We start from the raw sequence: 14,311 nt of genomic DNA on the forward strand, positions 1-14,311 counted from the left end.
TTCAGTTCTAGTTCAGTTCTAGTTCAGTTCTAGTTCAGTTCTAGTTCAGTTCTAGTTCAGTTCTAGTTCAGTTCTAGTTCAGTTCTATTTCAGTTCTAGTTTAGTTCTTGTTCAATTCTAGATCAGTTCTAGTTCACTGTATCAATTATATAAAGTTAAGATATAATTTTGGCTCCCTTTTTGCACTAAAAGGAATTAATGTTGATTAAATTACGCTACTTAGATACACTTGAGATTAAATTTAATTTACATTTGATTAAATTAAAGTGCAAGTTAAGAAAAATTTAAATACGATATCATATTCAGCATTATGCTGCTTTACAACAAAAAGAAAAAAAACAGTTTTTTTCTTATTTCTGTCATAAAAAGCCACTGACATCCCCCAAAATGTCAGATGGATGTCTTTTAAAACTCGTAAAAAAGGTAAAAACTGACAAACATTACACAAAAATTTTTACATGTATAAACTAAGAGCTCATAAAAATGGTAAAATTTCGACTATCAACTGTTGAAGAAGTAATAAAAAGAAATGAGCAAAAAGAAAAAAGAAAATATAACTAAAAAAATTAATACATACATGTACATTAGACTGTACTGAGGAACAGCCTTTCATTATTCGTCATTTTGATCTGACGATTTCAATCTGTAAACACATTGTTTAAGAAGTATTTCTAGAAAATGGTGGTTTACGGGACACCCTAGTGTACATACAAACAATGAAATGAGTACAAGGCATTTTTGTAATGACATTAATGACAGTTGGTTAACAAAAAACAATGTCAAAGAAATGTTTGACGCTTTTTTCAACAAATTTAAACATTATGTCTTTATTTTTTTCAGAGTGTCAGCCGTAGAACCTTGAAAAATTTCAAATGTTCTTAAATTTAGAAACATCGAAGATTAAAAATATTATTGAATGCCTTAATACCAACTAGCTGAACTAGAATTGAACTAGAACTGAACTAGAACTGAGGTAGAACTGAAGTAGAACTGAACTAGAACTGAACTAGAACTGAACTAGAACTGAACTAGAACTGAACTAGAACTGAACTAGAACTGAACTAGAACTGAACTAGAACTGAACTAGAACTGAACTAGAACTGAACTAGAACTGAACTAGAACTGAACTAGAACTGAACTAGAACTGAACTAGAACCGTACTAGAACTGAACTGAATTCATAAATGATTAGATGTATATTAATTGTATATAATTTCCCTCTCTCTCTCTCTTACAGTTTCATGAAATTGTATTAAATTTTACAACTCCAACAAGTCTAATTGCATCTGAAGATGGTAACAGCATATTCAGCAGCATAATTAACAACAGTAATAGCATTAGTAAAAATACTAGCATCAACAATAATACATCATTATTTGTAGATGATATAAATTATGAAGATACAATAAAATTGTTAGCAACAACAATACCACCCACCGATGAAGCAACAGCAGGTGCAAAATTCAAATACTTTGACTGTGATTATTATTTAGCCATTAATGTAAGTACATTTACAAGAACAACAGCACCAAGTACTGGTACCTGTCGCTGTCACGCACAGTTACAGTATGTTACACTTGTTACGTACTTTATAAAATAAAAAAACATAAATAATAATATAATATTTCATCTAAGTACTTCTTTACTTCATTCTTCTCTTCTTTATTTGTGTTTTATTTATGTCGTTTAATCTTTATCTTTTGATTTAGACCTTTTTGTTGCTGACATTACTCTCCATGATGACCTGTGCCACTTATCAAGTTTTACGCATCTTGTTGAAGTCAATTTTATTGTTGATGGCTTCGGCTTATTACATTGGATTTTCCATTTATTTTCTTGTCCAGGAGGAAATTCATTTTATGTTAGAGTAAGTTTTTTATCTTCCCTCCTCCTTCTTTTTAGTTAAATTTTACTTTTCAACACATACATATTTGTATGTATACATACTTAACACATACATACATATACCAAGAACGTACATTTTATTTTATTTATTGTAGTTAAACTTGTTTAAGTTGAAGTTTATTACTTTTATATAAAAATTTTCCCGCCTTAACACATAAAAACATGTTAAATGAAACATAAACTTGGTGTTTTTGCCAAGAAGAAGTGTTGGCTGATGGGTATGTAGGTGTAAGCTGGGTCAATAGGTTGTAAATAAAAATGTTTCATGTCGTTTGTAGACATTGTACAGCATCTTCCTTTTTAAATATAAATCGTTTACGTAGAATTGGCAATTGGAAATAAGAGTATTTTTTATTATTTATACGTGAGTTGTGTGTAATACTTTATTAATAAGGTCAAGGGTCTAAAAATTAAATAACATAAGTGAAGCAGAATAATTGTAAATTGTAAAGTGTAAATTTTTGGCTTTTAACATGTTTCTCAAAACATTAGAAGTTAGAATCCTTATCTTATGTATTGTAGTATAATATAGTCAAAACTCTGGAGTAATCAAAACCCTAGACTGAAGACTAGTTAAGAGTTTTTTCTAGAGACTAGTTCTGACTAGAGACTATTCTGTAGTCCTGACTCGAGACTAGTCTGTAGTCTTAACTCGAGTCTAGTCTGTAGTCCTGATTAGGGACTAGTATGTAGTTCTAACTGGAGACTAGTCAGTTGTCCAGAATAGAGACAGTTTAAACTAGTGACTAGTCTAAAGTATAGAATAAAAGTATAGACTATGGTTCAGACTAGTTGTAAGAGACAGTAGTTCAGACTAGAGACTATTTTGTAGTCCTGACAAGAGACTGCTCTGTAGTCCTGACTAGAGACTAGTCTGTAGTCCTGACTAGAGACTAGTCTGTAGTCCTGACTAGAGACTAGTCTGTAGTCCAGACTAGAGACTAGTCTATAGTCCAGACTAGAGACTAGTCTATACTCCAGACTAGAGTCTAGTCTATAGTCCAGACTAGAGACTAGACTGTAGCCCGGACAAGAAACTAGTCAGTAGTCCTTACTAGAGACTAGTGTGTAGTCCTAACTAGAGACTAGTCAGTTGTCCAGAATAGAGACAGTTCAGATTAGTGACTAGTGTATAGTATAGACTATGGTTCAGACTAGAGACCATTCTATAGTCCAGACTGGAGACTAGTCTATAGTCCAGACTAGAGACTAGTATTTAGCCCAGACTTAAAGTAATATTTAATCAGAATTATTTACATTTAAACAAAAAAATGTCCTTCACTACTACAACATTTCATTATAAACATAAATGCCCATAATATAATATAAAATTCTTGACACAATTTAATAATGCACAACAACAGTATGATTTCTTTGTAAAATTTATTAATAAATATTTTTATTTCTATTTTTCTTTCTATTTTAATTTATTTTACATTCCCTCAACTCAACGAATGGATGATTGCTTTTCCTGTGTTCGTTGTCGTGTTTTTATGCTAATGGAAAAATGCATAAAATACCACAACTACTCAACCACTTAAAAAAAATGTTTAAATGTATGCGTACTGTACCGTACACCTGTTTCAATTGGAAAACTAAATCTATGCAATTGCATTTGTTTATGGGCTGTTTAACGGGGGCGTTCATATGAATGTTATTGATGATGATGATGGCATTTATCGATGCATTTCTTATTTTTCTATTCCTTATCAAATGCATTAGCAATGAAGAAGCGCTATTGCGTTATATAATTGATTCAATTTTCCTTTTTGCTTTTATGGTTGCATTGATTTTTCACAGCCATCAAACAGAGGCAACGTATCGTTTGGATTTCATTTGGAAGTTGCAAGCAACGGGTGAGTAAATTAAGTAGTATATTAAAGGTATATACACATATTAGGGGGGTAATATTTATTTATTTTTTTTTGTATGGACTGTAGAATACTTTCTAAACTATAGAGTAGTCTCTATAAACCAGACTAGAAAAAGGTCTTTAAACTAAACTGGAGAGTTTTCTTAGTCCAGACTAGCGACTAGCATGCAGTCTCAACTAAAGCTGTTTAAATTTAGTTAAGATTATAGTTTATGGTATATCGAAGAGAAGAGTCTGGTATATAGTCCAGACAAGAGATTTGCCTATATTCCATACTAGAGAATAGCCACAGTCCCGTAGCCCAGACTAGACACAGTTCTATAATCTAGACTATATACTAGTCCATAGTATTAAACTAGTCTCTATTACCGACTAGAAAATAGTCTTAAGTCAAGACTACAGATTCCTCTATAGTCCAGACAAGATAGTAGACTATTATCTAGAATAAAGACTACTCTAATGGCCAGACTAGAAGCTAGACTATAACCCCGTCCTGATACTAGCTTAAAGCCTAAAGACATGTGTATAGACTATTCTCTGGTCCAGACTAGAGACTTTAGACTTGTTTAAAGACTGAAAAGTAATCTTTACCGACCACAGATTTGAGTATTGTCCAGACAAGAGAGTGGTCCATAGTCCTGACTAAATATTCGTCTATAGTCCAGGCTAGAAATTAAACTATTGTCCAGACAAGAGTGTTGCCAATGTCCAGATTGGATACTAGACTTTAGTTCAGACCAGAGACTAAACTATAGTCCAGACTGGAGATTATACAAGGATCCAAACAAGGGACTGAAAAACATTTGTCTATATTCCTGATTTTTCCAAATATATAATTTAAAATACAATTTTCATTTAAAAATGAAATTTTCGATTTTAAAACGAATTTTCGACTTTAAAAGGAATTTCGAACTAAATCTGATTTGTTAATAAAAATCCGAATTTTCACCAAAAATTTCAAATTTTTACTAAAAATTTCAGATTTTCACTGAAAATTTAGTTTGTAATTAAAATTTTCAATTTTAACTGAAAATCAGATGTTTCACTTAAAATACGAATGTTTGGTACAAAAACAAAATTTTTGCATAAAAAACTCCATTTAGACAAGAATTTTAAATTTAAATTTCAAATTATTTTAACCTTAAACTACATTAAATTTTCAAGCAACATGTTAAATTAACCTTGAAACCGAATAAAATGTAATTTCGAAAAAAAGCACAAAAGAAATGGAAACATCTTGACAGCATAAATATTATTCTTAAACAATACAACAGCGAGATTGAATTAAAAAAAGACCTCCATTGTGTGGCAACAACTAAATAGAAGACAGAATAAAATAAAAACTTAACGGAAATAGAATCAATGTTTCTATTATTTTTTATTTCCATTTTTTGTATTTTTCTTGGTTTCTATTTTTTTTTTTTGCTTTCGTTTTCTTTAACAAGTTTTGTTTCACCAACATCTTGACTTAAATTGAATTAAGTTGTGCGTAGCAAGCAAAGTGTCATTGCAACATTGAATATTTTTGTTTTGTATTGAGGAATGTTGGTTGTATCGTCGGTGTGGTTGATTAGATTGACAGAGTAAAACTTTAATGTAAATAATGGGGAAATTTAATGAAATTGTGCGAGGACTAAAGAAAACTAAACTGGAGTTCCTGTTATAAAATTTCTTTTGTATATGAAAGATCGTTGTTATCGATAGATCTAGAAAACCTTTATACAAAATAAAAATCCTATTTAAAAGTAGGTTTCGGTCTAAGCCTATATTCCTTGAAGTTACATGAATTGTAAAGAAATGACATATTAAAACCAGAAAGTCATGGTTTGTTTTAGGATACAGATTTAAAAATAGTAATTTAAACTAAAATCTAAAAGATTTGTAAATGAATGCATTCCTTGTTGCAACATTTTCTCTAGCCATTTAATGAACAATAAAGGCAAATGCTACTAATAATTAAATATTATTTAAATTCTTTCCTTACAATGAATATAACTGAATGAAAACGTTAAACAATAAATAAAGTGAATTGCATGTAAAAATGTTATTATGTTTTTTTTTTATTTTACAATGCAGTTCTTTATATTTTTTAAAGAGCAACTTAAAATAAAACAAAACGTAACAAAAAACGAATTGGAAATTCATGAATAAGAAAACAAAAATATTATTATTTCATGCAACAGACTAAAATTTTTTTTGTTTCTTGCAGAGGAAAAGGAAGATATGGAACATTTACAAGCGTACAATCGCAAACTGTTGGAAAACATATTGCCCGTACATGTGGCAGAACATTTTCTGAGTCGTGATAAAAATATTGATGTAAGTTTATTTATAGTTGAATTTTTTGTACTTTTATTTTAAAGTTATTATGGGTGAGTAAGACAAAGTTAAGTGTGAAATAAAATGTAGTTGGTAAGATATTATGAGCAGAAATTGATGTACTATTTTAACAAGCAGAGATTCTAATATGATTTTGCCAACATGGGATTTTTTTCTTATTACAAATATACATGGAATTTTAAATAGTCATTCATTAATCTTTGCAAAGTATGTAGTATGTAGACAATAGTGTAGTTTATAGTCTATAGTCTAGTCTATGGTTTTGTCTATAATCTAGTCTAGTCTATAGTCTAGTCTATAGTCTAGTCTATAGTCTAGTCTATAGTCTAGTCTATAGTCTAGTCTATAGTCTAGTCTATAGTCTAGTCTATAGTCTAGTCTATAGTCTAGTCAATAGTCTAGTCTATAGTTTAGTCTATAGTCTAGTCTATAGTCTAGTCTATAGTCTAGTCTATAGTCTAGTCTTTAGTCTAGTCTATAGTTTAGTCTAGTCTATAGTCTAGTCTATAGTTTAGTCTAGTCTATAGTCTAGTCTATAGTCTAGTCTATAGTCTAGGCTATAGTCTTGTCTTTAGTGTAGTCTATTCATGTCTATAGACTAGTCCACTGTCTAGTCACTGGTCTAGTCTGATCAGTAGTCTAATCTAGTCACTAGTCTAGTCTATAGTCTAGTCTCTGGTCTAGTCTGATCTGTATTCTAATTTAGTCTCGTCCATAGTGTAACGAAATAAACATGTAATTTATTTAAAAAATATTCTAATTTAAATCCTTATATATCTCGATTGTAATAATAAATATATGGAATCTTGTTAAATCACGTTCTACTTATCAAATCTTCATAAACAATCTTTCTGCATATGTGTCCATTTACTATTTACCCGCAATTTAGCATAAGCTAACAATGGATATTATTAAATTGTCACTTCTAAAGCTCTTATGCTAGTTCTAGTCTCGTAATCGTACAAACAAATCAACTCTTATGTTTGAATATCTGAATAAATTGTAACATCTTATTATATCTTTTATTCAAGTTTTTAAGTTTAAATAAACGTCATTCACTCATGTGTCAATGCACAAAGTTTTATTATATTTTAAGTATGACTGGCTTGTAATATATTCTTATACGATATGGAAAACTAAAAATGCATAAGAGTGTTAGGGTGAGCGGTAAACAATAAAGTAAAATATTTTAGTGGAAATTTTAAACTGTTAGAAGATAAAAAAAATAGTTTATTATACATAAAACATAAAACAAAATTTTATTAATATTTGAATAAAATAGTTGAATATTTTGGATTTTAGAAACACCCTAACCACTACCATATGATAGTAGATATTAATAGTATACAAAAGAAGTACAAACAACTTCTTCATATTATTTTTTTTTTGCTACTTATATTTTTACTTAATTCTATTAATTTAGATTTTTTTTCATACACAATTATTTTTACACTTATGTACGTTCATGTATAGTAACTTATTTATATTTTTTTCTTTATTCGTGTTTTTTTCCACTTCCTTTTGACAGGATTTATATCACGAACAATGCGATAGTGTTTGTATTTTATTCGCTTCAATACCAAATTTTAGTGAATTTTATGTTGAGCTGGAAGGAAATAACGAGGGTGTCGAATGTTTACGTCTGCTCAATGAAATTATAGCGGATTTTGATGAATTACTAAGTGAAGAACGTTTTCGGTAAGTGGTGATGGTGGTGGAGAAGAAATAAAAAAGAAAATAAAATAAATAATAAACTAAAATACACTTCAAATAGTGTAAATAAAATATAATCAATTTATTTACAACAATAACTCATGGCAAAATTTTTATTTTTGTTCTTTCTTTTCATTTATAAATTATTCTTGTGTAACCTTAGTTATATTGAAAAGATTAAGAGTACAGGTGCTACTTATATGGCTGCTTCGGGATTAACAGCTCAGACCTGTGATCTGGTGAATTATAAACATATTACAGCTATGGCGGAATATGCTTTACAGTTATTCGATAAAATTGAAGAAGTTAATATGCATTCGTTTAATAATTTTCGCATGAGAATTGGTAAGTTGGATGGGGATGTTTAGGGAATTGAGGTTATTAAATAAAAAACAAGTTGAAATGTACAGTTGGACATAGCCGACCATATGATACTCTACACCAGTTAGTGTAGCGTTTGTCCTTGGTCCAAAACAAGAGCATGTTGAAAATTGCGAACTGTATCGTGCGCACATGGACACATAGACTGACGGACGGACAGACGGACATAGCTAAATCGGATAGACAGAAATAGACATAGACAGACATAGCTAAATCGTAGTATACTTTAAAGTGGGTTTAGTACCAATATTTTTGGGTGATACACACATTAGCACAAACTCATAATACTTCCCCCCACTATAGTGGTGTAGGGTATAACAATTAGGTTTTACAAAAAAGGATTTCTCACACTTAAACGGATTTATCCGAAAGTTTAAAAAATAGTAAATTATTTGTTGACCTGTTTTTGCAATTAATAATGTTTTTTTTAACAAATCGGAACAAAACACAAGTTTTGGCTGAAAAACTTCTCTTCAGCCGTACTAATTCTTGAGAGCTTTTTTCTCTATAAAATGCCGTTTGTTGTCTTTATCTTAGAGAAAATTCCAATCAACTTCGAATTGTTAGCCATAAGAGTTCCTCAAACTATAATTTATTGAAGTTTTCTTTGGCTTGAAAAGATAGAAAACGTTCAAAGACGTATCGATTATCTTAGTTAGTTTGGAAGGTGGATGCTAAGGAAAAAATCAGATCTGACGAAATACACATAGGTTTCCGCCTAGCCTGTTCTGCTCTCCTTTACCTGTGTCTTTGAAGGGAATTGAACCCACAAACTTCAGTCTAATGGACCAGGCAACTAGCTCATCGCAAATGCGCAAGATTTCATTTTGGCAAAGTTTTAAAGTTTTACAATCTCCACTTAACATCAGCGTTCAAAAGTTAATGTATGATTTTCAAGGTCTTTGGGAAATTAATCCAATTTGGAGTCATAGAAATTTATCAAATTCAAACTAAAACCTGGTTTTCGATTCTTGTATGGTACTATGGTACATTTGCATTCATGGCCGAATTTGATATTTATAGACTTTGTAAAAGTATCTCAACACTCAGTGGGATTAAACGAGTCGAATTTCGAACATTTTAAGTTAAAAAATTGCTCTTTATATAATCGCTTTAGATCCAAAGTATATTAAAGCACAAACTTTAAACAAAAATCTTTGAAATCATTAAACAGACATTTAACGTTTCACTTTCTTCCTATACAGGCATTAACATCGGTCCTGTTGTGGCGGGTGTAATCGGTGCTCGAAAACCTCAATATGATATCTGGGGTAATGCTGTAAATGTTGCATCACGCATGGACTCAACGGGCTTAGTCGATCATATACAAGTAAGTTGAAAACATTAAATACAAAAAAAATGGCTTAAACATGTTTAACGAACTTAGTGTTCTTTCATCACTTCTTATTGAAATATGTTCTCCTTTTTAAACATAAAAAATTTACCTGTAACAATCACACGTATTCTATTATTTCTTTTTTACAATGTTCATTCTTTCTTGCAACACGCACCATTAACGCCAACAAAAGGTCACTGAAGAAACCTATCAAATTCTAAAGCCACGTGGCTTTAAATTAACTTGTCGTGGTAAGGTTAATGTCAAAGGTAAAGGTTCCATGATCACGTACTTCCTAGAGGGTAAATTACCCGAAGACAAAATACAAAATCAAACTTCACTACAATCAGAAATTATAATGGAAACAGCAACAGTGGAAAAAGATGAAACTAATCATAATGGAGACATTGTTAAATTGGATACTAAACCGGAAGAGAGCATAAAATGTCCACCAGATACGCTGGCGCTAACGAAACAAGTTAGCAGCAATTTAACGGAATCAGAAGATTTATCTCCAGATATTGATCTCAATTCAAATATGAGTAATCTAACAGCACAACGACGTAAATCCCTGTGTAGACAGCATAATATATCATCTTCCTTTGGTACAACGGTGAGTTCGAATACTTCGGTAACACCGTGTATATCGAATAGTTCAAGTGTTATAACTATAGGCACTCTACCAACTATAGCCAAAAATAATTCCTCATCCATTGAAAACACCTCTGAGGGTAATAGTTTAATGAGCAAGGCGAATTTCCTGCCGCGAACAGCTCTAGATGAGTTAAAGGACGGGGAGACGGAGAGTGACAAGGGTACGCATAAAAATTCTATAGAAAATTTAGAAATATTACTCAAAAATAATATAAGCCTCTCAGATCTTAATAATAAACAACAACTGAACCTAAGAGTCACAGAGGCAACACGTAATCCCTATAAAAAGACCACCGAAACCGCAGCAGTTGTTGGTGGTGGTTGTGGTAATGTAGTAGCCAAAAGAAAACAACGATCTGTTACCACTATTACGACAGCAACAACGGCGGCGAGTAGTAGCAAACATTCATCCTCATCTCCCCAACGTTATTCGGATACAACGCATTTGTTGAAGGACTCTTCAACACTGACCCCGCCACCTTCTCCAACACATTTAAACGATACAAATGATACATTTAAAACACCTTGCGAACTAACATTCTCCTCTCAATCATCTACCACCTCACCTGACTCCAAAGCCATATGGTTAAATCTTAAACCCCATCATCAGCATGCAAAACAAAATCATCATAAACATCATTTAGCTATGAAAACATCACAATCGTTAAGTCCTCTGGGTCTCTACAGTGAAGTTATCAATATACCCAACTCACGTAGTATGATTGTTATGGCGGCAACTACTGAAAACTCTCCAGCAGCAATGACTACAACTACTCCCGATATTTCGCATACCAACAATTCCATAAATTCCTCAGTACCATTAACCGATGTGGTAAGTACTTAAGGACTTCTAAATTAAGTAAGTTCGCTTCAGTATTATGTTGTGTTATTTTTCGTTTCGTTACGAAAGAAAACACTAAAATTGTAGAAATCTGTTCCTATTTATGAAATTGTAAATATATCTTTTTTTACGAGCAGCAAGTGCATACAAGCATTTATGTTTAATATAAACATAAAAGTATGTATGTATATGTTGCTATATAGTTATATATTTTTATGTATAAGTAGATATCTATTACTCTCTTTTATACATGTACGTATGTATGTAATATTATGTATTATATAATAAGTAATAAAAAATAACACATCATCACTTAACAAGGGGGCAATTGCAGGTATTAAATCTAGATAGTATTTTTATATTGTTAAGAAGTAGAAGAAGATAATAGGACATACATGAATAGGAGAAGCAGTTAGGTGGAAAATTATGGCACACTCGTTGTTAACTCTGCATTTAACTTAAAAAAGATAGAGAAAGCTGATATCTCTTGGTTAATTAAAAATAAATCTCCTAGCAAAGGCTTAACTATAAATTTACCATTAAGTTGACGTCGTTTCTTCTTTTATTCCAAATTCAATTAACCCGATGTCCACGAATGGTCATTAGTCTTTATTCGTGCTTTTATGACATTTTTTTATAGACTAGACTATAGACTAGACTATAGTCTAGTCTAGTCTAGTCTAGTCTATAGTCTAGTCTATAGTCTAGTCTATAGTCTAGTCTATAGTCTAGTCTATAGTCTAGTCTATAGTCTAGTCTATAGTCTAGTCTATAGTCTAGTCTATAGTCTAGTCTATAGTCTAGTCTATAGTCTAGTCTATGGTCTAGTCTAAAGTCTGGTCTATAGTCTAGTCTATAGTCTCTAGTACTATAGTCTAGTCTATAGTCTATGTTGCAGTTTTTTGCATAAATATCAAATATAATCGAAAACAATCTCAAAAATAAGGCGTATACTTAATATTTGTAATATCAATAAATTATTAACACGTATACGTACAGATGTTGTGAATGTAAAACTTTCCACATGAAACGGAAAAATTTAAGATGATTTTTTTTTTATTTTATATGTTCGGAAATATTTTTCTTTATGACAAGAGCTATAACATTGATAAACCCAAATTCCAAACGCAAAAATCACACCGTTTCCTCTTATCTTTGGGAGTTGATTAAAAAAATACATTAAGTCCATAGACAAATGATTTTAAACGCATTTTTTTCAAACACATCATAAACAGCGCCATAATTATCCTCACAACTGCTTCTTGAATTTTTTATCATACACGTAGTATGTTGGTATAAGTACATTTTAGTATACATTTACGTCAAATGCAACTATGTAAGTATGAAGAATGTTTAAGTCTAGAAACAAACAACTATAAATAAAAACTATGAAAAAATTTTGTAAAATATTTTTTTTTTTGCAAACTAGAGATATTTGAATTTAACTTTAACAAAAGAAAAAATGAAATGAAATTTACGAACGTAAGCCGGTTACTTAAGTATAGAATGAAAATAAAACTTGAAAAATGTTAACGAAAAATAAAAACAAAAAAATAAAAACTTATGTAAATTTTTGCAAATTTCTTAGATGTTTAATTTTTGTTTTAGATATGCACAGAGGATATATTTAAGAAATAAAAAAAATTATAATACATTTGAAATCTGATTATGAGAAAAGGTTTCATTTTGATTTTTGATAAAGTTTAAAATTGTTGTTGATATCAGGCTTAGTTAATCGAAAGTATTAGTGAATTTATAGAAAATGTTTTATTTTAACTTTTTACAGGCGAATTTAAAAAAAAAAAAATGTCTGTAGTAGTAATTAAAACCATAAGGTTGTATCGGTTTCAAATGAAATGTTTAATACTTCTTAATACTGTGTGAAATGTGGTTTGTTTGTAGATGTACTAAATTTGATAATTTCGAAAACATTAGGGTGGTACACTTTAGATAAGCTCCACTTATTATTTCATTATGGATTTTTTAGAGAACAGGATCCTGCTTATTTTTATCTAAAATTATTATATTAATTTCAATCCCCGGTCATAACAAAATTAACATTCCTTTTGTAACACATTGAAATATGGTTGTTTTGAGATTCATATAAGTTCATTTATATCAATTCTTTATTAGATTTGAAAACATGTGTCCATCCATCTGTTGAAAACAAACTAAGGCAACATCGATTCTCGATTCTCCAGAAATTATATTGAAATGTATGGAAAATATAGGGCCATAAGATCCCCCTATAAGTACTCCATTAAGAAATTGAGTTAAACGTTAATATCATGCTTAAGTATTTGCTTTGTAAGAAACTTACTTCTGTGTATCGAATTTCATACCTATACTCGCATATTTTATCCTATAATATGCTGTAAAATCAATTTCTAAAGGGGACCTTATATATGTCGAATTTCAGCGCTAAACTCGCACTTTGCAAGTGCTGAGCGTTAATGTCATTTTTGACGTGAACCTTATATGAGGAGTAGGGTTAATTATGGACCGATTCTCATAAAATTTAGTAAATTTTTTTTGCTCTTAAGAAATTTACTTAATAGAATTGCACTAATTGCGCTAAAATCACATTTTGAAGGACAGTTGGATCAATAATAGAACAATCCTCATAAAATTTAGAGAGAATTTGGATCACATAATACTTATTTATATCGAATTTCATTGCTATACTCGCCTGTTTAAAACAGTTGTGACCAGGGCAAGGATTTCTATGCAAATGCAAGTTTGTAGTTAGTAACTCAAAATAACTACTTTTCGAATCAAAGAATTTGCTACAAAATGGCATCGATGCATCGTTGTTGCATATTTTTGCATAAATTGCATATTTTGCTTTAAATTGCATATATTTTGCATATTTCCAACATTTTTTAATTTTTCTAAAACAAATTGTTTTGTTTTCTCTGTATTTCATATTTTTACAACAAATTTAGTATTTACATATTTAGAACTTGTCAAAAAATTTCGGTGTAACAACAAAAAAACTAGGTTCTGAAAATACAATTTTAAATATTTTTATTTAAAAACCACAATAATGCGGAAGGTTTTAGAGCTTGTGCTCCTTAAAGTATCGCGTCAGTATCAATTACAGATTCTATTCATCTCTGTGTCCATATAAAAAGATGTAACTGAAGTAATTTTGTTCTTACATTTCTCTCACTTCCATAATTAAAAACATTATCAAACTATTAAATTCGGAAGAAATATAATTTATACAAAAATACTTTCATTCGCCAAATTTTATTAGAATTGCTATG

General features: G+C 30.4%; 1 protein-coding gene across 1 annotated transcript in view; it reads left to right on the top strand.

Annotated features, from left to right (window-relative positions):
* Nucleotides 1-11,664, top strand: part of LOC111678511 — a 71,022-nt gene extending 59,358 nt beyond the window's left edge. The window contains exons 16-23 of the mRNA XM_046952560.1: nucleotides 1,243-1,500; nucleotides 1,709-1,866; nucleotides 3,627-3,760; nucleotides 5,987-6,096; nucleotides 7,646-7,815; nucleotides 7,994-8,175; nucleotides 9,417-9,541; nucleotides 9,741-11,664. Coding sequence (XP_046808516.1) covers nucleotides 1,243-1,500; nucleotides 1,709-1,866; nucleotides 3,627-3,760; nucleotides 5,987-6,096; nucleotides 7,646-7,815; nucleotides 7,994-8,175; nucleotides 9,417-9,541; nucleotides 9,741-11,045 — 2,442 coding nt within the window. The 3' untranslated portion in view covers nucleotides 11,046-11,664. The remainder of the gene's footprint in view (nucleotides 1-1,242; nucleotides 1,501-1,708; nucleotides 1,867-3,626; nucleotides 3,761-5,986; nucleotides 6,097-7,645; nucleotides 7,816-7,993; nucleotides 8,176-9,416; nucleotides 9,542-9,740) is intronic.
* Nucleotides 11,665-14,311: the final 2,647 nt, after the last annotated feature.

This window comes from Lucilia cuprina, chromosome 5, assembly GCF_022045245.1.
Source record: "Lucilia cuprina isolate Lc7/37 chromosome 5, ASM2204524v1, whole genome shotgun sequence".
Taxonomy (NCBI): domain Eukaryota; kingdom Metazoa; phylum Arthropoda; class Insecta; order Diptera; family Calliphoridae; genus Lucilia; species Lucilia cuprina.